The sequence below is a fragment of the Oratosquilla oratoria genome, chromosome 18 (genome assembly GCF_046742065.1).
Source record: "Oratosquilla oratoria isolate Oo_2021 chromosome 18, ASM4674206v1, whole genome shotgun sequence".
Taxonomy (NCBI): Eukaryota; Metazoa; Arthropoda; class Malacostraca; order Stomatopoda; family Squillidae; genus Oratosquilla; species Oratosquilla oratoria.
In genome coordinates, this window is record NC_134794.1 from 15,261,967 (window position 1) to 15,286,966 (window position 25,000).

Sequence of the window (25,000 nt, forward strand, 5' to 3'; positions counted from 1 at the left end):
CAACAACAAATATATAATTAATCGGTCCCAAAAGACTTAACACTCCAGTAAACCTTTGGAACTCTGCAGTGTCCTCCAACAAATGTTAACTAGTATTGATTAATATCCTTGCTACACCTTCGCCATCGCTAATCCAAGTCCATCGGTGTATCTCTCATCTCTGGAACCTGGAATCATCAAATCTTCAACTCTCTGGACTTTACAAAATTCAGGAGAGAAATGTTAGCGTCGTTTGTTCCTCAGTCACGAAGACTAACGCACAGGTTCTGTTGGTACCGGTAACCACATTGAAGTCGAAAAAAAAAAATGTCTCGTGACTGACAATGGTCGACGGTAGAAAGAAGCAAGACATGGAACATCTCTTCAAGTTCATAAGCCTCGGTCGGGGCATATACGGCAATAAGAGGGACGAAAACATGGGTGTGTATGAGCCTCACCAACGCTCTACCAACATGGGTAACCTATATAACTACGTGCTGTAGTCAGCTTGATATCCCTAGAACAGCGTTTCCCAACCTGGGGTGCTGAAATCAATTATAGGGGGTGCTGGGAAGCGATGCACACAAAAATCACATTGATATATGTATCATTGATTACCTAGTTGCGCATATATGAAAATTTCCATGCTATTTTATTTTTCTAGGGTGTTCTTACTTCTACAAACAATATTGTCAATTTGTTTCAGTTCTAAGGAATCAAGAAAATAAATCATCAAGCAGTACACTTCACTTTCTTTTATCCCTCTAATAACAAGACAGGGGTGCTGGACTGCTTAGACATGACAACAGGGGGTGCTATGGTCGGGAAAGGTTGGGAAACGTTGCCTTAGAGCTATACCCGCCCCAATGGCACCAGACTAGTTGTTGCAACGCTCATAACAAAATTTTACACGAACTACTTACATAGCACTAATAAAGGCAAACTGAAAGTTATCAGTGCTTTTTATAACCCATAAACGCACATTACTGCTCGCAGGCCCGAATCATATGAAAACCATTCAGCGGTGTGCTGGCCCCTGTCAGTGCCAGGAATATAATCATACTATATAAAACTAACGAAAAAACACACACTAGAGCAGCGTTTCTCAACCCTTTACCCTTGCGTAACCTTTAGAATAAATGGCATGTCTTAAGGAACCCCTGCGCAAAAAAAAAAAAAAAAAAATATACCATATCTTTCTCATTTCATTTTCGTCGTAATAATAGGTTAGCTAGGATGATGTCTATATTACATTATTACAATAACCTTTTGCAGAACCCTGGTTGAGAAACGCTGCACTAGAGAGAAAAGGACGTTGTTAGTTTTGTTATATTTGAGTTTACTATACGATATGGACCAAAAGGTCTCCTGTCGGCATGCTCCGCCTTTGTAATCCTTATTGCATTTATTTATTTTATTCTTTATTATATATTATATTATAATAATTCTTATTTTATTTAATTATCTATTTATTTATTTATTACTTTTTATTTATCATTAATATATTTTTTTCGCATCCGACCTAGTTATGGACCAAAAGGTCCCCTGTCGGCATGCTCAGCCTTTGTAATCCTTTGATCGAGTGAGTTCGAATCCTGGTCACGGGTCAGAGGTTAGAAACTAGGGCACCCGTCTACTCTGAGCAAGGACCTCCAAAAGCCAAAAGCCAAAAGCCAAAAGCCAAAAACCTATCGAAAGTCACCGTTCCCAATGTTCATGAACAAGAAAGTTCATGACCACTGAATCATTACCACCGAAATACAAATAAGAGCATGACGTTTTACAGTGACAAGATATTGTGAAAAATATGAAAACAGTATAATTTCGGCCCTTCATGGGGGGAAATTGGCGAAGACTCGAAGAATAGTTTTGATTTTGGTCAAATGGTTTGCGACAGACATCAATAAGACTACGAGAAGACGCTGGGCCAAGATCCTGTTTCCTCTTGAGGGCAAGTGCGGCACTTAGCTTAAGGATGAAGGATGCCTTGAGGTAAGAATAGAATCACTAAGGATGTTGGTGCCTTCAGGGGTAAAAATAGAATCCATTCGAGTTGAACAGAGTTGCTGGGGGAGTAAAGGATCCCCACAACTTTAGATATGAAGTCACTGGTTTGAAAGAATACAAAGAGTTCACAGATGCAGAATCAAGGTTCAGTACAAGTAGTAGAAGGTTAGGAAAGTAGGATTTTTTTTTTATAATCAAGTGGCTGACTATTTAACCAAATCGCATTAAACTAGAACTTCATTGTGACTATTAGTTTCATTGGGCTGGACGTGACAGTTGATCCCAACCGGATCTACGACAGCGACACTACACCACCAGTCTACAATTCCCGGATGTACAGCTGTTCTTCTCAAGAGATATTGTGTCTGAGAACGGACACCATTTCAGGGGAATCTATAATTTGCGGACTCGTGGGATTTGCGGACTTGGTGAATTTGCGGATTTGTGAAATTTGTGGACTTTGCTGACTTGTGGAAACTGCGGGCTTGCGGATCACGCGGAACCTAACCTAACCCTAACCTAACCTAGTCTTCGCACCTGATCCGCAATTTCCGCAAATTATAAATGCCTCCATTTCAATCACCCCAGGGTTGGATCGTCCCCTGCGGTAAACAGGCCGGTGTTATGATCATCGGTGATGTTATTTATTTTTGAGTACTAGTTCTTGAGGGCGATAGAGCTTCACTGTTGTAGGTCCTTATCTTCCCCTTGAACGTGGGCTTTATCCTTGTTCCGTCTTACAAGTGTTTGAAGTGATGTTTGACCATGTGGACGGGGTATTTGGTTGTCAAACACGTTTGTCAAACGTGTTTGACAAACAAATACCCCATTCACACGGTCAAACGTCACTTCAAACACTTGTAAGACAAACTATTTCACAGCGTAAAAGCCCCTTTAGACTTTGAGTTTAAGACTTATTTTCACCCTTCTCTTTGTCTAATCATATTGTACGATTGCTACGTGTCTATGTACCTTCCCTTTTTATTTAACTTTATTTCTAATTATCATCATTTATTCATTTCTTTTTCTTTATAGACGGAGCTTGTAGGGTGCCTGGGCGTCACGCCCATCACTAACGTGAACCCGTTCTCGTTGCGCGCGCTGTACATGAGCGAAGTATGTTTACTCGACGTGAATTCCAGCGTAAGCATCTTACTGAGGGATTAATTACGTGGTGTTGTGACCTGATGGTGCTCGAGGTACAGTGCCTTGGTGCCGTGACCTACTTGGGTGATCCAACTTCACCGGATCTTGATACGTAGAGAAATGGACACAGAAATGATTATGTTTTCATCAAACCCCGGCGCGAGATTGTCTCAAATGAAAGAAACGCTGATAAAACGATATTCTATAACAACTAACCATCATCGAAGTGCTATAGTATGTATGAAAACTATATCCATATAGGAAATGTCTATACAATCCAAAGATACGTTGAAAAATAGAAAGCAGATCTGACGTCAAACCAACTATGCTTCTATTTAAAAACAATAACATTCATTGCAAACATTACAATGATTACATACATACATACATACCTGTACATACAAATAAAGACATGTTGAAAGTTACCTATGATCAATATTAATTAACACGAATCAGTCTTCGTGTCCTGAATTAAACCCATTACCAACACAACAGTGAGGGATGTGATATAGTGTATTAACCTAGTTGTACTATACAGTAAAAGACCTATGCTCGTAGGACCCTATCTGTTGTTCCCAATGGTGAAATGTAATTTCAAATTGTCTTAAATATATATATATATATATATTTATACTATATTAGTCCTTTATCCAATATATCATGAATCAATAATTCTGTGTAGAATTCTGTATCACTCTCTTCACACATGTAGTGTGTGTGTGTGTGTGTGTGTGTGTGTGTGTGTGTGTGTGTGTGTGTGTGTGTGTGTGTGTGTGTGTGTGTGTGTGATCTTTCTGCCTTAGGGATAATGCGTCCTTACATGGCGGGGAAGGTTACTAACAAAGATTAATTATATTCATTTCACCTATCTACTGTATTTATTTCTTTATACTTATTTATTCATTCATTTTCGGTGCCATCCTTTTGTCCCAGATTCACAAAGAATTCTTTCATGAGTGGAGGTTGGACTTCAATGTAAAATAAAAATAAAATAAAATAAAATAGATAATTAAATAAGAAAATAATAATACATACATACAGTACGCATACCAACGGCTTTTGCCCCTCACAAATAATGTAGCAAAATAAATATATAAATTCATTAATTAATTAAATATATAAATAATAATTATATACATACACATACCAACGGCTTTTCCCCCTTACAAGTGAGGTAGCCAAAAATAAATAATAATAAAAATAAAATAAATAAAAAACAATAACAATAATTCACTTTAACTATTTCTCCTTTCTGATGCATTTCACTTTAATCCTTTCACTTCGTCATAGAACTCGTATCTTTATCCAATCTCCCACCACCAGACGATTTCATTCATATAAAGGAAACACCTTTACAACGAAATGATTAAACTCATTTCCATTAACCCATTGAAAACCTTGACTTAAATCTTATTCTTTTACCAGTTGACTTTATCCAGTCCTGGAAAACCACATCAACGGCGTCTAGGGGGCCAGGAAATCCAGTTCCGTCCTCTACAGGGAAAGCGGGTAGTAAGGCCATTACATGAACTGTATTGAAATGAGGAGCAAGTGGGTGGAGACTGACAGTGGGGACCTGTTACTTGCTGTGGGCGTCGGTGAGGATGGAAAGAAAGGAACAGGAAATGGAGAGTAAAATAGATGAAGCACCGTGAATGGGAAAAAAGGGGCTTTGGCAACCAAGAGAATGTGACAAGGAACGAAAGCTGGGACGGTGATAAGCATGATGAAACCAACGTAATTTTTAAGGCAGACGGGGATATGTGTGTGTGTGTGATTCACCATGGTCTTGGATCATGTGTTGGACTCGTGATCGACAGCTATTCCCCTCCCGCAAAAGAGCTCAGAGCTCATATATGACCGATCTATGGGTAAATGCTGTGACCTTACACGCACACACACACACCCCGAGCTCCCAGCCCACGAGAGTTGGAGTAACGACTCGCAGTGCAACGATACTGAAATTATTTCAGCCCTGGGCGGGATTCAAACCCTGGCCGTCGTGACAGCAGTTACGATCGCTACCACTGTGCCATCAAGCCCGGTCAAACGGTTTGTCAAACAAGTGTTTGAAGTGCTGTTTGACAGTGTGAACGGAGTATTTGTTTGTCAAACACGTTTGACAAACATGTTTGACAACCAAATACCTCATTCACACGGTCAAACATCACTTCAAAAACTTGTTTGACAAACCGTTGACAACGTAAATAGCCCTTTAGAAGTATAGTACATGACACGATGAAGATAGATAGAGTGAGAACTGTAGAGGCAAGTGGAGGAACGGGAGTGGATTAAGAGATGTCGGATTGAGTGGATCAAGAAGTGTTGTGGTGGTTTGGGCAAATACAAAGAAAAAGTAAAGAAAGGAGAACAAAACAGAAGTGAGAAAATCATGAGAGGATGAAATTAATTCGAAAAAGACAAAGAATGAGATAGGGGGACGGGATAAAGGTGTGGGAGGAGGGATACAAGAGGAATGTTTGTCGAGTAAGGAAGAGAGAGTGAATGAATGAAAAAAAAATGCGACCCAAGGATTTCTTCTTGTCAGTTCCGTAAATATTTTTCGAATGAATGAATGAATGAATGGTGGGGAGGGGGAGGGGGGGTCGTTATATAATGAAGAAGTCGGGGTAAACCTGCTCAGCCTGCACGGCCCTGATATGGAGGCGCTGTGACTCGCTTCATTGCCCTTTGACCCGAGTGGGTGCCGGGATCAGGGGTGAGCCTTTTATCCACGGGGTACATCCACAGCTGTGTCTTGCTGCATTGCTTCTGACCCAGGGCAGTGGGTGGGATACAGGGATGACACGTCATCCATGAGGAGCTAAGATGAGAGGGAGGAAAGGATGGTGGATGGGAGTGGATGGGAGTGGAATGGGTGGGAGTGGGTGCATCCCTTATGTGTGTAATATACACATGAAGGTGGAAAAAGAAGCCACGGGTCTAATTCCGAGTTTTTTAGTTTATTCCTGACCGGTTTCGCTCTATGCTTCTTCAGAGGAATGAAGAAGGAAGAATCACAGAGCGAAACCGGTCAGGAATAAACTCAAAAACTCGGAACTAGATCCCTGACTTCTTTTTCCACCTTCATCAACTTGTCACAATGTCCCAGCGATATATATATATATGTGCAAGCAATTACATCACCGTGATACAAAAATGCAAAATAATCACAGGAGAAAGGAAACTTGTAGACAGTAAGTATTTTCGTATATTACATCTTCAGACTAAATGCATTTAGTCTGAAGATGTAATATACGAAAGTGCTTACTGTCTAAAAAAATTCCTTCTCCTGTGGTTATTTTGCATATATATATATATATATATATATACACATATGTTCACTATAAACCCACTATTGGAGAAATAATATCGGAAGTACAGGAAAACTGTATATTTCGACTACTATCTGTAGTCCTCTTCTGCTGAAGAGGACTACAGATAGTAGTCGAAATATACAGTTTTCCTGTACTTCCGATATTATTTCTCCGATAGTGGGTTTATAGTGAACATTTACAAATGTGTTATAACATACCAGTTTCCAATACACACACACACACACACACATATATATATATATATAAATATACACATACACACATATAACCTTCTGTTTTTAGACACTCCTTTTTATTTATTTTTCTTTTCTTTTCCGTTCCGTGGTGTCGCAATGTTTTACGCACACTGTACATCGACCTCCTTTTTTTTATTCTAATCCACTCCATGCGTTACCAGGAAAACCCGAAAAGGAAATATAGGGTGCAAAAAGAATGACCGTATAAATTTCCAAAGCTGGACGGAAAAAGAAGGATGGAGAGACGAAAATTACGGTGGTAGGAGAGCCTGATACTGTACAGAAATGTATGAGGCGGATGTACATGGATGAGGTACAAGGGGTGAGGAAGAAGGAGGAGGGAGGAGGAGGAAGGAGGAGGAAGGAGGAATGGGTAAGGGGAGGGATAATAACGGGATAAAGTATTTATGGAATAATAAGGAGAGAAAGAAGAGACCGTGGTGGCTGGGGAGAAGTGAAGAGGTATTGTAGGTGTGTATGAGGTACCATACAGGAGGGATCGGAAGGAGTTGGGTAAGGATTTAAGGATTATATTCGTGCTTCGCTTTAGTTAACCCCCTCAGTACCGGGTGGCACTCCCTCCCCCCTTTCTTTACCGTGGCACCACCTTCCCCTCTGGTGGCACTCTCTGTTGTTCTAGATACCACCAGATGATTCTTTACATACCAATAGCACCCCCCAAGCCCCAGGAAGTACTGGGGGTTGAATCCAGTCAGTAGGTTGTCGGAGGTAGTCTACATCTCTCTCTCTCTCTCTCTCTCTTTCTCTCTAGGTGTGTATAAGCAATTTGGTAAAGAAAGGGTTAATATAAGTGACGAGAAGATTTGGTCATGTGGAGTTCGCAAATCCAACATTTCGGGGTAAGAGGTTTCGTCTTATAAAACATGCAATGCCAGCGCATGAATATGTTACACATACTAGCGCGCACGTATACGCACACATATACAATATATATATATATATATATATATATATATATATATATATATATATATATATATATATATATATATATATATATATGGTGTGTGTGTATGTGTGCGTGCGCGGGCTTACGCCTGCATGTTTACATTCACCCTATAGACCTATGACACATCGGTCACTACTGTCGACTTGCACCGTGCCTTATGATATTCTGTCGACAGAGTGATAGGCATCCTTCCCTGCTACAAACACGATACACAAAAAAACACGTCGAATTGGAAAGCGTTATCAGTGGGAAAAACGATCTTGAACACTTTTCACGGTGAGGATTCTCCCCTTCGATGCACTGGGTACACTCGGATACACCACAGACACACGCAAGCGCGAGATGCCGAGGATACGACGAGATACACGACCCCCAAGAGACTCACGCGCTCGCGTCCTCCCGGCCCTACCTCTCCATCGATACTGGCGCGACCAGAGCTCCATCCGCCCTTGCCTCCCTTGCTCCGCCCCCCTACCCCCCACCTCCCCCCACCCCCACAACTCTGTCGGTCCTCCACAACTCCTGCCCCTTCCCCCCCCCACACACACACCCCAATCTCCCCAAAAAACCTTGTCCCCTTATGTGCCAGTACTTCCGTCCTTCTTCTTCGTCTCCTCGCCGAGTTTCCGCTTGATCCTCTTGCCTCATCCATCCCATTTCGGGAAGACTTCGCCTCTTCAGTCTTCTTCGCCGAACTCCTCGTCTTCCTCCTCCTCCTCCTCCCAGGTTCTTTCTCGTCGTCCCTTTCTCCCCCTCCCCCTCCCCCCATTCCCTTGCGCTACACTTCCCACTTCCTTTTGTCTCCCCATGGGTGACTCACATCTCCCACAATCTCCCAAATACCACGTCTTTAGTCACCCACAAACCCCCCCTCCCCATTCGTGCCATAGAAGAGTGGTAACAGGTCTCCCTGCGTGGACCCCAAAGCTACAAGTGATTGCCATTTGTCTTGGCACACACATACACACACACACACACAGATAGAGAGAAAGAGAGAAAAAGAGAGAGGAAGAAAGAGAGAGAGAGAGAGTGAAAGAGAAAGTGAGTGACAGAGACATACACACACACATATAAGATAGAGTGAAAGGGAAAATGAGTGAGACAGACATACACACACACACACATATATGCACATATATATATATATATTCTAGACTATGAGATATGAATCTGTAAAGGTTGTGAATTAAAGACAATTATCTTATCATTTATCTTTCATTCATCTTACGTTTTTGCTTTTAATTGAATGTAATTCATTAACTAGGCAAAAACGAAAACAGTAAAGAACACATCTTTACGAACTGTTACCAAGAAGGGAATTCAATACGAGAGTTTTTCTCCAAAAATATTCTACGAGACGATAAATCACGTAAAATATAAATACCCCGCGCTATATAGTATATATATATGTGTATAAATTCGTTACATTTTTGAATGAAATTCTTTCAGTGTGTTGGTTTCGAAAAATATGTTCAGTTTTGCGGCTGTTTCGAAAGTATAGGAGCGTTCTCGTGGTTACGACGCAAATGTAAATAAAGAAAAAAATCATTCCTCTTTTATGATCTTACTCGAACGCACAATTTCACCATAAATGGTAGGATGGGGATCGCTTACACCGGGAGACGCGTAGCGGTCGGTATTCTCCCACAGGGAACGAAACCAACTCGCCACATTAAGAATTTGTTTCATGGGAGTTCCCCGTCACCTTTGCCCTTAGTGTTCGGGTTGCCTGGGTAATCACTAGAGACAGTAGGATTCGAACCCGGGCTAATGAAATGTATGTAATTTCATTATATGATTAGGAATATATTATGAAAGCAAGACAGTTCTCTCTATTGGAAACATCTACGATTCTGAAAAAGAAATTTATTAATTGGATTGTCAAGTTCCGAATTGTATCATATTCCAAATTCCTGAGACAAATTTTCGAATATTTGTAATAAAAAAAATCAAAATTTGTGAATTTCCAAATATCCGATGTTCCCGATACAGAGAAAACTCTCCATTTTTCGCAAGTTACGTAAAATCAAATAATGAGCTCACGTTATCATGCATGCGGTTAAAGAACGCTGTAATGAATCCAGCCTATGGTTTCAACATGGGATTTACACCTCAATTATTTAGTCAAGCGCAGCACTAGCAGACTCGAAACGCGGCAATGAATACGCAAAACTGTCAAGTGTTTTGATATTGTAATTGGATTGTCAGAGAACGATTTATCATTTCGCCATTACTGGTCGACTGGAATGAGGCTGGAATGGACAGGTATAAGACCTGGAACCTGGAACGCTTCAGTGAAAAAAAAAAAAAAATGCAGAAAATTGGAACAGTCCAAGGATATGCTTGGATCCAACCAAGCCTTCCGTCCGACGGTATTCGTTGATATGCTTTATTCTGGCTAACGTCACACGATTTTATTCACAGGAGGGCAGGGCCCCATGCCGAAGGAGGTCACTCGTTTCTATCCAGCGTTTCTATCCTTGGAAACAAAATCATTCTACCAAAGATATCAGGTGGTAGAGATCGCAAAGGAAGATAATTCTGTTGACGTTTAACCCAACTGACGAGTCGATCATCAGCAATAGAATGGAAGACTGAAGAAATATTCTATTCAATTTCTAGCAAAATCATCATGTTGGCACTCAAGTTAGAATGGAAATAGTAGTTTCCAGGCGACTTGACCTAACCTAACCTAAAGCAGAATAATCAGATCGTAAATGACAAATTGCAAGAAAATGTGTAGACAGCTGTACCGTGTTCATGGAAATATTTCATGAGAATAAATTCCTAAAATACTCTGGAAATTATACTGATAATGATGATACAAACGCAACACAAGAACAATAACAACAGTAATAATAATAATAATGACATTGATAATAATAATAATAATAATAATAATAATGATGAAGATGACAATAATGTCAATAATAATAATGATAATAATAACAACATGCTTTTTTGTGTTATCCTCGGCAATTGTAATTGTTATTTCGAACTATTTGTTCTTTTCATTATCTGCACTTCATGTATATTGATTCATTGTCAAATAAACATTATCATTATCATTAACAATAACAATAATAACACCAACACATGTATATACCGAAGGGCCCTCTTACAAGACGGGTTACTAAACCAAATCATAAACCCATTCATTGTTTATCTCATATAAGCACTTCGTGCACAAAGGTTTATCCCTGACTCTGCCACACTGCTCAAGCCAAAGCCAATGCAGTAAGACACAGCGCCTCCACAGCACAGCCGGTCAATATGATCTAGTTGACCATCACCGTTTTATTATACGGTTATCACCTCCCCTTCAACCAGTTGGAAAAAATACGGACCAAACAAGAGGGACATCCCTTCAGGCCACGTCATATCTTCATCCATTTACGAGCACTCTCCATTTACTCCTATCTTCTGCATGCTCTCTCCCGTACTCGACAGACATTCCTCTCACATCCGATACCCCCTTCAACAAGTTTATTCACTTTATTCTTGATCCTCCTGTGCAGTTCCTCATTCATAGTTTCCATATGCCCAAACTACCTCATCACTCTTTGATGTGCTGTATTTGACAGCTCTCTTTCCATCCCAGCTCTCCGCCTCACCTTCACGTTTATCACGCTATCCATCCTTGTAACACCTACTATACTTCTCAGGCGGCACTTCATCTCAAACTCGTTTAAACTCTTCCTTTCTGCGTCCTTCACATTCCAAGTGACCACTCTATATAGCGCCGTGGGCAGAACGACTCTCAAAATAAAGACAATAATTATCTTATTTCTTTGACTAATGAGAATTCGTTATTTACCTAAACTATGCAAACATTCCTTTCGTTGATGCTACACTACTACAAATTCGTTCACAAAAAATCACATTAATTATAAGGAAACTACTCAATATAATGAAAACATTAAATACTAACAAGGAAAGATATAATTGCATCGACTCGATACAGCGAGCGTCAGGTTTTGGTGTCGGCAATGGTACATTTGTGACTCACCAGCCGCGGGTCATGAAATAGAATAAAACGAAAAAACGTAGAGACTGAACATCTTCACACCAGGCTTAATGACCCCCTTATGGGTCGATAGCCTTAAAAAAAAAAAAAAAAAAAAAAAAGAGGTCATGACACTGATGGAAAGGGACATGTATCTTCTTTAGAGAAACAACAACACATGTGGCCGGAGGGGGTGAAATGTCAATATGTGGAGGAAAAAGTAAAATCGAGAAAAAGTGAATTTCACAATATGGACCAATTTCCTCCCATACTACGGGTGTTCTGACCTGGCACAGACCAACTGTGACCACAGTCCTTTTATGTGGAAAAACAAACTCTTTATCAAAACAGTGTGTGACCAGGGGAAATATGAAGAGGAGGAAGAAGAGGAGGAAAGGAAGAAAAGAGAGGGAAAGAAGAAAAGAAAAGGAAAAGGAGAAACAAAGAAGGGGGGCAAGGAGAAATAAAAAAATGGAATAAGAAGAGGAGAAACAAGAAGAAATAAAAGAGGAAAAAGGAAAAGAAGAAGAAGAAGATCAAGAGGAAAAAGAAAAAGATTAAGAGGAAGAAGGAGGAGGAGGAGGAGGTGGAAAAGAAGAGGAAGAAGAAGAACCAGGAGCAGAAGAGAAAGAAGAAACAATAGAAATAATAATAACAACAATAATAACGATAATAAAAAAAGAACCAGAAGAAGACGACGAAGAGAAAGAAGAAATAATAAATAATAACAACTATAATAACGATAATAAAAAAGATAATAATAATAATATTGTTATAATAATAAAAATAAACTCACACCAAGCCCCAGTACATCAGATGGGATAACATGGAAGGCGTCTACAGTTACTCTATGTTTCCCAGAAAGAAAACGGAAGAAGACCCCAAATTGGAATGTTTCCCATTCTCTACTCTTGCTGGCTTGAGTAGATCCCCCTTGTGGCCCTTTCCTTCGCTGCTTTCCTACAGCAACAATTTTGATACAAGTCAACATACTCAACAGACTGTTAAATCTACCACCCCTATCCCTCCCCCCTCTCTCTCTCTGCTAGGGAGGTGATAAATGGTCTGTTTACGTATGCTTCCTACGGGGCCCCCTAATAGCTGGTGCTAATTGGCCTAACAGCATCATCCTCAAGACTCCACAAAAACTCCCAAAGTTTTTCCCCTGAGAAAGAGGGAGTGGAGGGTGTGGGGGGGAGGTGGGGTCAGCCAGTGAAGAAACAGTTTAATCTGTTTCTCTATTTACTTATTCATTGTCTATATTCATTATCATAAATATTCCCTGTTTAGTCGTGTACTTGTTTGTTTATATACTTATTAATTTGTTTATTCTTTGTTCATCTATTCATGTTTGGAAGTGAATGAACATACATTCTTCATCTTTTGCTGTCTAACGAATTTAATAATTATTTCTAGCTTTCGCCAGGCGATTTTATTCAGTTGAGTTAACAAACTCAATCACAGCGAGAGGATTAGAAGTAATACTAGTTTCCTAGATTGAAATGTCGTGTACTTTTTCTAAATATCAATTCTCACATTTTCTAATTGCATTAATGTCACAGTACGTCTACTACAGCCTCTGACACCACGGGTGATTAATTAACTAATTAATCAATTAATTAATCTAATTGGACTACAAAGAGCATTTATGTAAATAAGAAGAGCTAATAAATTCACGCTGTTAGAGTTACGTAGAGCAGTTCCATGATCATTCAATACCGAATAGGTTTTGCTTGAAAGATGAGACAAAGAGCAGCTCGTGTTCACGGTTGCTGGCACAAGTCTTCAGCAATTACATTTTTTTTTATTATGTAAACCATTGATCAAAGATCATTTGCCGAAAAAATGGCACATCTCAATGAACATCAGCATTCATATATATATATATATATACATATATATATATATATATATATATATATATATATACAATAATATATGTTGAAGTATGGAAGACAAATGAGTGGAAGGGTGGTGAGCTAAACGCAGAGAACAGTTGGAGTTTTATTCACTGACGTTTCGTCCTCACCAGGACAAAACGTCAATGAATAAAAATTCAACTGTTCTCTGTGTTTAGCTCACCGCCCTTCCACTCATATATATATATATATATATATATATATATATATATGTATATATATAATATATTATATATATACATATGTATATATATATACATATATATATATGTATATGTATATATACATATATATATACATATATATATATATATATGTATATATATATATATATATATATATATATATATATATATATATATATATACATCTACACTGAAATTGACAGCTCTTCCACAGTAATTAATCTTCTTCCTGTTAATCTCGATACCAGGAAAATGGAATATCAGGAACGAGATTAATATCTGTGAGAATTCAGTCGTGCTCTACTCATTGATTGTTTAAGCGATTCTGCCTCCAAGGGATTCCAGTATACATACACACACACATATATATATATATATATATATATATATATATATGTGTGTGTGTGTGTGTGTGTGTGTGTGTGTGTGTGTGCACGCGCTAGTGGGTTTTTGTATAGTAAAGAAATATTTTTAGGTAAATTTGGACTGATCCACCATACTTTCTGCACATAGACATTGTCTGAGAGGGGAGTATGCGGACACTAAACTTTTCAAAGATCACCCAAATATCATTGGGAGTCCTATCCTTTTGATATAAATGACTCCGTCTGGTGTCGAAATAGCAAAAAACTCATATTGTTACAAAATATCTCAGAAACTATGTTCCTAGTACTCAGGGTTCAGGTGACCGCTTCTACTACAAATCGGCGTAGCTTGATGACCCTCTTCCGTCCTTACTGAAGACTCGTACACTTCTTGTAGCTACCGCCATGCAATTTTATTCATCCGAGGAAACACCCTTACAGATGAAGAAGGAACAAAAGACTGGCGGCGGTTCCGGCCACAGTTAAGTGCCTCCTGGCGTAGGCTTCACCTCATTAACTCGAGATTAAAACCCGCAGGAGGTTTGCAGGCCACAGCGTAGAAAGAAATGCCGACACCGTGGAGCACTTTACTGATTTGTTTCTGGCTACAGAAAGACGATTCTTTTGCATCTGAAGGAGAAAGACTCTGCCTCTCTCTCTCTCTCTTTCTCCCCCTCTCTCTCCTCTCTCGCTAACTTTCTCTCAGACACCACCAAAATATGTTAATCTTATTCACAGCTGATACACCGCCTAAGGAGCCTTGCCAAAAGCCATATTTTTATTCTTCCTGTTCTCCAGTTTCGGAAAAAAACGCGGGACCTGAAGGAAAGGGGGGCGGGGATTCCCCCCCGGACATTCCCCCCCCTCAATCCCCCACATCCCCCCCCAAATGCCCAAAGGTCTAGACCCCAATACATATTTTTTTAACATGTGACAAGACACACAGGCAGAGGCAGTAGAAATGGAGAGAAAACGAGAGAGGGAGAGGGAGAGAGAGAGAGAGAGAGAGAGAGAGAGAGAGAGAGAGAGAGACGCGGTGGTTGGAGAGGGGCTTGGAGTAGGGTGGGGTGGGGTGGGGTGGGGGGGGGTCAATCAAGTCGTTAAAGATGAAGTTTCCTTGACATGGAAAGTCCAAGAGGACGGGAAGCGAGAGAAGAGCTCGAAGCTGAGATCATGTCAAAGGCTTCACAATCCACGAAGGGCTAAAATATTTCACGAGCACAAAAACTAACTAAATATCTACCTAACTAACTTGCTAACTAAATAAGTGAATAAATAAACGCGTGTGATTTACATGGCGACGCTACAAATTACGTGAAGTATGTGTTTTTGGTGGAATGAGTTTAAACCCTGATTGATTATGACGTCAACGTTTAGGTGTGTCTCCACCTGTGGTCAACATGTGGCAAACACTAATGTGGTGTCCACACTTGTAGCAAAGACTAATAACTCTTGTACCCGTTCATATTGCCAAGTTCTTTTCTATGTAGATGAAGAGTGCAGGGCGATCTAATAGAGGTGTTGAAATGGGTCAAGGGATTTCATATGCGTGATGCAGGCAAGGTCATCATATTAAGGCAGCAAGGCAGTTCTCATAGTAATGGATTTGAATTGGACAAATTTAGGTTTAAGAAGGAAATAGGAAAGAATTGGTTTACTAATAATGGTTAACGAATGCAATAGACTTAGTAACCATGTTGTGAGCGCTGAAACAAATATTTGTTTTAAGAGAAGATTAGATAACTGTATGGATAGGGATGACAGGTGGTACGGGACATGGAACTGCCTAGTGCAGGAATTATGGTCTCTTGCAGCCTCCTTTATTCTTATATTCTTATATATGTTCAGATACGTGTAGGATCAAGCCTTAGATTAGGTCTTACAGTAACAATACCTCCCCTACCCAGCCACCACCCCAACCAGCCCACGACCCTTTGACCCAGATCTTAGCTGGGTGTCATGTAGAATTATGTATTCAGTGAATGGAAGGGTGGTGAGGTTAACGCCAAAAACCATTGTAGTTTTAATACTGACGTTTCGTCCTAGAAGGACTACTTCAGAGTGTACACAAAGAAATAAAATAAAAGCTTAAATACTCCCAGCTTATCCCGTTCACCCTCGCTTCTCCCACACCAGTGCTCGGCCTCGCGAAGAACCAAGAAGAGGTGTGGGAGGAGCGACGGTGATCGGGGAAGGAACGGGATAAGCTGGGAGTATTTAAGTTGTTATTTTATTTCTTTGTAACCACTCTGAAGAAGTCTTTCGAGGACGAAACGTCATTATTAAAACTCCAACGGTTTTTGGCGTTTACCTCACCACTCATCTACTTATTGTCTTACGCACTTCATTATGTATTCAGTACTTGTTTTCGTGTGTCTCCTACTGATTAACCACTTCATAACCACACAGGCCTTATCCACGGATACATGTATCCACACAAGTAGTAAACATGTCCTAAAGACGATGGGTGAGTCTACACATGTGACCAACATGACGCAAACTTGGGACGTGTCCACAAAGTTTATATGTTGCAAGCATAATAAAATAAAGGCATTCAATGGCCTTCGACGCCTGCTGATGATGTTCGTCACAAGTTGACAACACAGGTGTGGACGCAACCTTTGGTCTTGAAGGCTTTTGGCACTGCATGCTACTTACTTGTGTGACCTCGGGAACAAAGACAGAGCGAGTTAGTATAGTGTGACCTCCACTTGGTTTAACTTAACTTGGCGAAGATTTACCATTTGTGAAACTGAACAACAATTTCTTTCTCTACCTTTTTTTATTTATTTCTTATTCCTTCGACTAATACTCTTTTCCAGAAATGTTAATCTATTCCCTCGTCCTATTTATTTATTTATTTATTTTCTATTTCTGCCAAGTTAAGATGAACAAAGGTGAGTTCGAGGCTGTATGGTGGTTAACTTTAGAGTAAAAGTCTAAATAATTTCTACTTACAACTTTATGGTCCCGTGCAGCGCCTTTGCCACCGTCCGCTAGGGTCCCAAATATGGTGGGCTGTAACAAATTCAAATAAATAAATAAACGAACAAATGACTAAATAATAAGTAAATAATAATAATAACACTAAAAATAATAATAATAGATAAATAAACAAATAAACAAGTGCACAACTAAGTCAAGAAATAAATCGTTAAGTAAATAAATAAAGAAATAAATAAAAGAATACAATATAAAATCCCGCATTGTCTGCAGTTCTGCAACCACATCCTGAGAATGTTCTAATATTCACGCGCACACACACGTAGTGTGTACATGGAGGCATACAACACACACACACACACACACACACACACACACACACACACACACACACACACACACACACACACACACACACAATTTCATTTATAACTGTTGCCTACAATTTCACTGACTGGAAACCCACAGCCTTACAGTAGTCGACAACGATCCTATGCCTTCAAGGAGAGATCTCCGAAAAGATGCGTTGGACTGTGTGTGTCTGTTTCTAATTCACTGGCTAGTGAAAATGGGAAGACGAGATGAATCACCGGTTGTCCGTACGTGAAAAAGTGAGGGAAAAGACAGTTCAAGTTGAAAGAAATCGGGGACACATCCGGGGAGCGAATGCCAGCCCCTCGGAGCTTCACCCTCTGATGAAGGTGAAGATACTGATGGGTTCTGACGATGAACGACGGGAGATGATTCCCTCCCACGTCTGTCTCGTAGGATCACTCTAGGAAACGTGCGTCTTGCATATAAGAAAACCAATAGCATTTTGATTTCAGTCAAAATAAAATATTATTCAAAATGTCGAATTTGATCAGATGGTCGGTAAAAGAATGATCAAACTAGTTGACTAGAGGTAATAGATAAATTAATTAATAAATTAATCAATTAACGTGTGAATGAATAAAAGACTAAATAATTTTTTTTTAAATTATTGAGTTTGTTTATAAACACGACGCCATCGCTGGCTGCAACAGAGCAAAAGCCCTCTTTGGAGGTCCTCGAAAACTTTGCAAAATGCAGCGCTGGTCACTGCGCGAATTACGTTTTGCAAATTACCCACAATGTGAGCTTGGCCGCTCTCTTGGGAATAAGGATTTTTGCGAATTTCTCCAGAATGCTAGCTCGGGTCGCTTCAGTAATTACGCTCAGCAAGTCTCTCAGAAAATAGGTTGGGAGAAATTCAGTGGACCTTTGCGACGCTTTCATGTCGTACCAGCGATACATTTTTTTTCTAATTTCTGCGGAGTCCAATTCTTTTTTTCAATTCTCTTTTTTTTTTTCACAAATTGATAATTAAAAGAAAATATGTTACAGCTTCACCAAACCGACACTAGAGGTCAGGCAGGTTAAGTGAAAGTCTCCTTTATACAGTGACACAGATCAATGATTCCCAACCTGTTGGCTCACACGTACCAAGCTTATGCCGCGCTGTTTCCAAGCCTCCCGAGGTGGAAATGGGTTCATTTTCAATACAGAATAAAATCGTTTGGTATCCATAAAGTACCACTAGTCCTCCAACTGGGGACCTTTTAGGAAGTACCTTAGGGACTCTGAGGTTCCCTTAGGACCCCTGAGGGGTTCCAGCCTCCCACCCCCCACCCCCATTGAGACCCACTGCAAGGGAAACATTGGAATCAACGCTGGCTTCCATAACCCGTACGGAAACTTTCGCTCAAGAACTTAATTCTGATTGACGCCAGATGATTTTATTAAACTAAGAAGGTGTCATGTAACCTTCAGGTGACGGGGAATCGTACTTATACATTCTATTCTGGTTGCCACACCCAAAACTGAAAACTCCCAAATTAATATTTTATCTTCTCCAGTCCCGAGGTGAAAGTGGCGGCCACCATTACCACCACGCAGTTACATGCATGACCGCAAATGCGGTATTTTTTTCTTAGGGGAAGAGAGGAGGAGGAGGAGGAGGAGGAGGAATTGGAGGTCAAGTCTTTGTTATAGGTCGATGGCCTAAAACAGCCATCATTGTATCATAAACATTCAATAAATCAATATTGTTGTTTTAATTTAGCTGAAATCGGATTAATATTTAAACTCTGATCTCACATTAGTTGTCTTGATTCCGCCAGGTGATTTTATTTAGTTAAGAGAAGCCCCTTTTCTCCATGAGGTGGAAAAACTAAATTCCTGATAAATTGAAACGAAAAAATATATAATTATTGGAGCAGCATTTGATAAAAATTCTACGCGCGCGCCTCGGCATATTTTACATACCAGATGCGCTCGAAGCATCGAAAAACACAAGAGTTCAAATCTGTTCAACGGATCTTGGCAACGACTAACATCTGAACGGAAGTCTGCGACGAGTTTGTCGCGTCCAAAGATTTAAATCTGTTCTGTTCTGTCGTCAGGCAATTCTATTCAACATGCGTACGCTCCTTTTCCAAATTGGCTGGGTAAAATTTCCTGAAAGTAGATACAACAAATGCATAGCTGGCCGCCAATGTCCGCTCTACTCCTGCCGACGTAGTTGCCAACGCGTCCATTAGGCCCCTTTCACACTAGGCAACTAGTGACCGTCACTAGTTGTCTAGTGTGAAAGTCTCGGGCAACTGCAAGCAACCAGTGACTGTCACCGAGTTGTGGAATCCTTTCTCATCATCTTGTTAGTCGAAAGAATGGCATCAATGGAGGAGGTGCTTCCGTTGGCTTTGCTGGTCAAGAAAAAGAGACGGTCAGTGACGGCAACTGCTAGTGACAGTCACTTGTTACCGAGCGGGCAACAGTCAAAGCCTGTTGCGCAACCGCAGTGACGTAGTGTGAAAGGCTCAATTTAAAATACTGGTAGGCAACTAGTGACCGTCACTAGTTGCCTAGTGTGAAAGGGGTAGTTTTCTTCGATGATGTCGGATGCCACTTTTTTTTTTTTTTATCGGGGAGCGAGTGTCAGCCTTCCGAATTTAATCTACTGCGGACATCTGAAACTGACCCATAGATGTACCATAGTTATATGAAGAATGCTTTCTACTTTTCCAAAAAAGTTATCCTGAAGTGAATGTAAATGATAATAACAAATGTATGGCAACAATATTGATATTATAATTGAATTTCACTGATACTTCGAGGGTCAAGTCTGCAATATTTTCACTGTTTTATCTGACCACGTCAACCTTATAATTTGCCGACCGTTATAAACTACACAGACGCGAGATCTCTCAGGTCGTAAACGTTCAGAGCAAGAAAGGCTTAACGTCTGTAATATGTCTACGCTATTTGATTTATTTTTTTAAGTTTAGGCGATTTTATGCACCTCGGCGAGGGAAGGGGACGGGAGGGGTGGGAGGGGTAGACTCTGGCCTGAAAAGCCTCTCTCTCTCTCTCTGATTGCATTAAGCGAAAAAAAAAGAAAAACGAAAAGTCACAATCACTGAATTTGCGACATTCGTCTCCTCGAGGGGTTTGTCTACCACAAGTTAGTTTTTTATTTTTTACTTTTTATTTATCTATTTATTTTTTGTCTTGTCAGCGAGCAGATACAGCTGAAATGTGACTAAACCTAGTTATATCAAAGCAGTGGGTCGATACCTCAAGAAGATCAAGAAATCATTCTTCTGGTATCCAGGTCATTCTAAAAAATAATACATACATACATATACAAAAGGCTGTTTCCCCCTAACAAAGGAGGTAGCCAAAAAACATAGGCATAAAATCCACTCTCACCTATTCCATCCCCACATACTCCACCCTCATCCACCCCCTTCTCTCCCTCTTATCTTGGCTCCTCTTGGATGAGAGGTAATCGCTGCATCTCACCCACTGGCCTGGGTCAGAATCAGTGTCGCAAGACACAGCACATCCACAGCAATAATAAACACATAAATAAACGAATAAATGAATAAATATATAGATAAACATACATAAATATATAAGCAAGTAAATTAACAAATAAATGAAAGAGTATGAGTAAACGAAATTCAAATTCCAACGGACAGCTACTTTCCCGCGCTTTCTGACCCAACGACGACGACGACGACGACGACGACGACGACGACGACGACGACGACCGCGCCAGCCTCGTTTTTGTTAGTCGCTTCTGTTGGAAGCTTCCAAACGTCAGGTCTCCTGCCGTTCGACCCGATATACTTAAAGCAGAGTGTCGAGTATAGAACAACTGGGACCTATTGATTTCTCCTCACTTCCCAACCGATCCTACTGGCGACTTCAACTCAATCTTCAAATATTCTTACAGTTGTTGTTGGACTGCGACCTGTAGGCTCGTCCCTCATCTATCAAATGCTTCCCATCTAATTGTATTCCGTACCAAATGCTTCCAACTTTATATTATTCCATACTAAATGCTTCCAAACTTATTATATTTTTACCAAGTGCTTCCAAAATAATTATATTCCTTACCAAATGCTTCCAACCTTATTGTTTCCTTTACCAAATGCTTCCAAATTATATATATTCCTTGCCAAATGCTTCCAAAATTATAATATTTTTGTCAAATGCTTACAATCTCGTCATATTGCTTACCAAATGCTTCCAACCTTATTGCACTCTTTACTAAATGCTTCCACAATCATTATATTCCTTGCCAAATGCTTCCAAAATTATTATATTCCTTACCAAATGCTTACAATCTCATGATATTCCTTACCAGATGCTCCCAAAACCATTCCTCTCCTCTACTAAGGCGACTATAACCAGTAAATTTTATCATTAGACGTCAGACGAATTTATTGAACTTAGGATACGTCACAGTGGTGACGAACTCCACACATTTTATTCTGTTTAAAACAAACTTATTCAAATCGGTGAAGATGAATTGTTTCTTTTGATTAATGACCCCAAGTTGCTCTGTGGCCAGACATAAATATTTTTTCTTTTATCGCAGCGAAATCTGACAGCGCATTTCTTTTCTGAGATAAACGAGTTAATTAAGACTTCACACACACACACACACACACACACACACACACACACACACACACACACACACACACACACGCTTACACTCCTGGGTGAATTTAAGGTCATACTTGCTCATTGGGAACACAGGGACGGTACCTTACGAGTATAAAGCGCGATTCACACGAGCAATGTTTCGGCACCAAGTTCCCTTTTCCTCGGCGAATTACACGAGCAAAGCGGGAATAAGCTGCCGAGAAAACGGAGACTTGTTGCCGAAACACTGCTCGTGTGAAACGCGTTTAACCCGGTAAATACATCTCCAACAAATATATATTCGTGTTGTGCAAAGTGAGGACAAAACCAACGCACCACAATAACGTTAGCTATAATAAAGCGTATTCAATTATATTTTGTGTTCATCCAAGCTGTCGGCTGGCGAATTATTCGTATGAAGAAAATAATTAAGACAACCAACGTAGTACTGGGGTTGATATGGCCATATCTCCCTAACCAGAGATAACAAACAAACAAACAATAAATAAAAATAAATCAATATACAAAGAGAAAAATAAATAGTAAAAATAAACATGCAAATAAATATACGAAGATAGATAATTAAACAAAGAAGATAAATAAACGTACAAATAAATACTCGGATAATAGTACGTAAGCCAAACCAATCTACAAAACATAAATAAATTAGAACAAATTAGAAAAAAATAAATAAAATTGAATACAACCGTCTTGCTATAGCCAGAACGAAATATATAAACTCAGTCGTCGTAATAACGGACTATCTATTGACAATATCCGACATTGACAATATCTAAGTTACTGACATCAATAAAACCTCCTAGTTTATCAACTTAAACCGGTTCAGAAATTCCTAGGATATTGTTGAAAAAAGATAGATATACTTTTTCGTTTGGTATACTGTCGACATCTGCTGCTGTGAACGGTCCCAGAAATAATTCAGTCTCAGTGGGACAGAACTGACCAATCGTGTTTCGTGTGAGGCAGAATTGGGAAAGGTCAGGCAACAATATTCCCGTTTTTTATTCTAAGTTGGGGAATACAGACTGACTCTTCTTTCCGTACATCAAATTTGGTGGCTGGATGCGCACGTAAGACTATGACGATTTTATTCTGGTGTTTAAAGTTCTGGTCTACCACCATGATTTTCAGAGCAGGGGTCGTCCCGTAAGATTGATGTAAATAGGAGGTACTGCGATTTTTGGGTAAATGGTGACTATTTATTTGATTATTATCTAATTGTAACATTGTCATTTTTATTGTCATTATCGCTGGATGAATTAAAATGGGATCAAGGATGAAACAACTTTGGCAACCACATATTCTTAAACAATAATAATAATAAATAAATGTATCATCTTTTTATTCTATTCTTTTTTGTTTTTGTATTTATTAAAATCCTCGTCTTTTTACCCAATCACATTCATTATCTTTCATCAAGCCTGGTTATGGACCAGAAGGTCTGTTATCAGTAAAGTATTTCATTGCAGCAAACATCTATACCTATATTTCTCTTTTTTTTTTAACTCGCTCATTCATTTGTTTTCCTATTCAAGTACTTATTCACCTGTATATCTACCTACTTATATATTTGCAAAACCTTCAACCACAAAAACACACACACACAATATATGTATATATATATATATATATATATATATATATATATATATATATATATATATACATACACACACATATATGTGTGCGTGTGTCTTTCATACTCGAACGCTACTGAAAAAATACAAGCGACAGTCAGACTTTTTGGCAAGGCGGAGCGACGTCCAACCCACACAAAAATTTAAACTCAGTAAACTGAGTAACGTATCCAAACTAAGACCGACCCTCACATGTAAAATAATAACACAAATACTCATAACACGCATCTTTGCCATCAAAGTACTGCTAATATATATTTTCTATCATGATGGACTGAGCAGAGCACATATTATCCAACATCTCGAGATGACAAGCGAGGACCAACGAACTCTTCGATGGCTGATTGATCCCTGATGACGTCACAGCAACAGCCTGGGAAATGCAAGCTTCTCGCAACGCCGTCAACTGCCAACGCTTGGCCGGCCCTCTTTTAGCATTCTCAAACGTTGACGGGTAGCGAGCTCATAGTCACCCTGTTTCTACTTTGAGAAATATTAGTCATCCTGGGCAAGGAGTGGTATGATGCGTGTGCGGGAGTATACGCTTATGTTTAAATATAAAAATGATAAGCGGAAGCAACAGAAAACGGATGCTTACAAACGCTGCTGCCCATGACGCGCATCCCGCCTTCCTTTTCTCACGATTGGGTGAATTTCTTCAGTTGCTTTCAAGCAAGACGGTTTGATCGGCTAGGCGTGCACGCAAACCTATGCTTGCGTGGGTTAATTTCACCTTTCGTTTCAAGACGAGACCTTCACATGTCATCGGTTTTCGCCACAAGGAAGGTTTGTTTTTCTGCTGCCTCATCTGACCCCACAGGTTTCTGCCACGACACGTCGCCTTCCCCAAGAGAGGAGGGTGACGATGGAGTGTCTAGCCTTGTCGAGTGGCTTTTTCGATTCCTTTCTAGATAAAAAAAATATTCAGAAGTTGGTGGGATCTACACACCTTTTCCATCCCATGTCCAGTAAAAAGGTTATTCTACTTGACATTACCGTAACGAAAAAGTACGAGTAATCTAATACGTATTAATAATTACTTACACAACTCCCTAAATCTAACTTGCCGTACCGTGAACACAGCGTATGTTTTGGCTATACAAATGCAATTTCGGCAACTGATCATTTGATATAATTTCTCTACAAATAAACTCACTTTCCTCAAAGGCAAATACCTGATAGACAAATATACCACACACTTTGGAACTTAAGTTATATTTGCATAGTACGACTACTTCCAAATAGGTGAAGTAAAATCTGGGCTGTCGAGTATATAACTGTCATCTACG

At 39.7% G+C, this 25,000-nt stretch overlaps 1 protein-coding gene across 8 annotated transcripts in view; it reads right to left on the minus strand.

Moving 5' to 3' along the window:
• The window catches only part of LOC143035072 (ras-GEF domain-containing family member 1B-like), a 333,289-nt gene that overhangs the window by 50,247 nt on the left and 258,042 nt on the right, over nt 1–25,000 (minus strand). For 7 of the 8 annotated variants that reach the window (XM_076201577.1, XM_076201570.1, XM_076201571.1 and 4 more), the window contains one exon: nt 17,110–17,169. The exons of the other annotated variant lie outside the window; for it this stretch is intronic. In XM_076201577.1, coding sequence (XP_076057692.1) covers nt 17,110–17,169 — 60 coding nt within the window. The remainder of the gene's footprint in view (nt 1–17,109; nt 17,170–25,000) is intronic. 8 annotated transcript variants of the gene reach the window in all.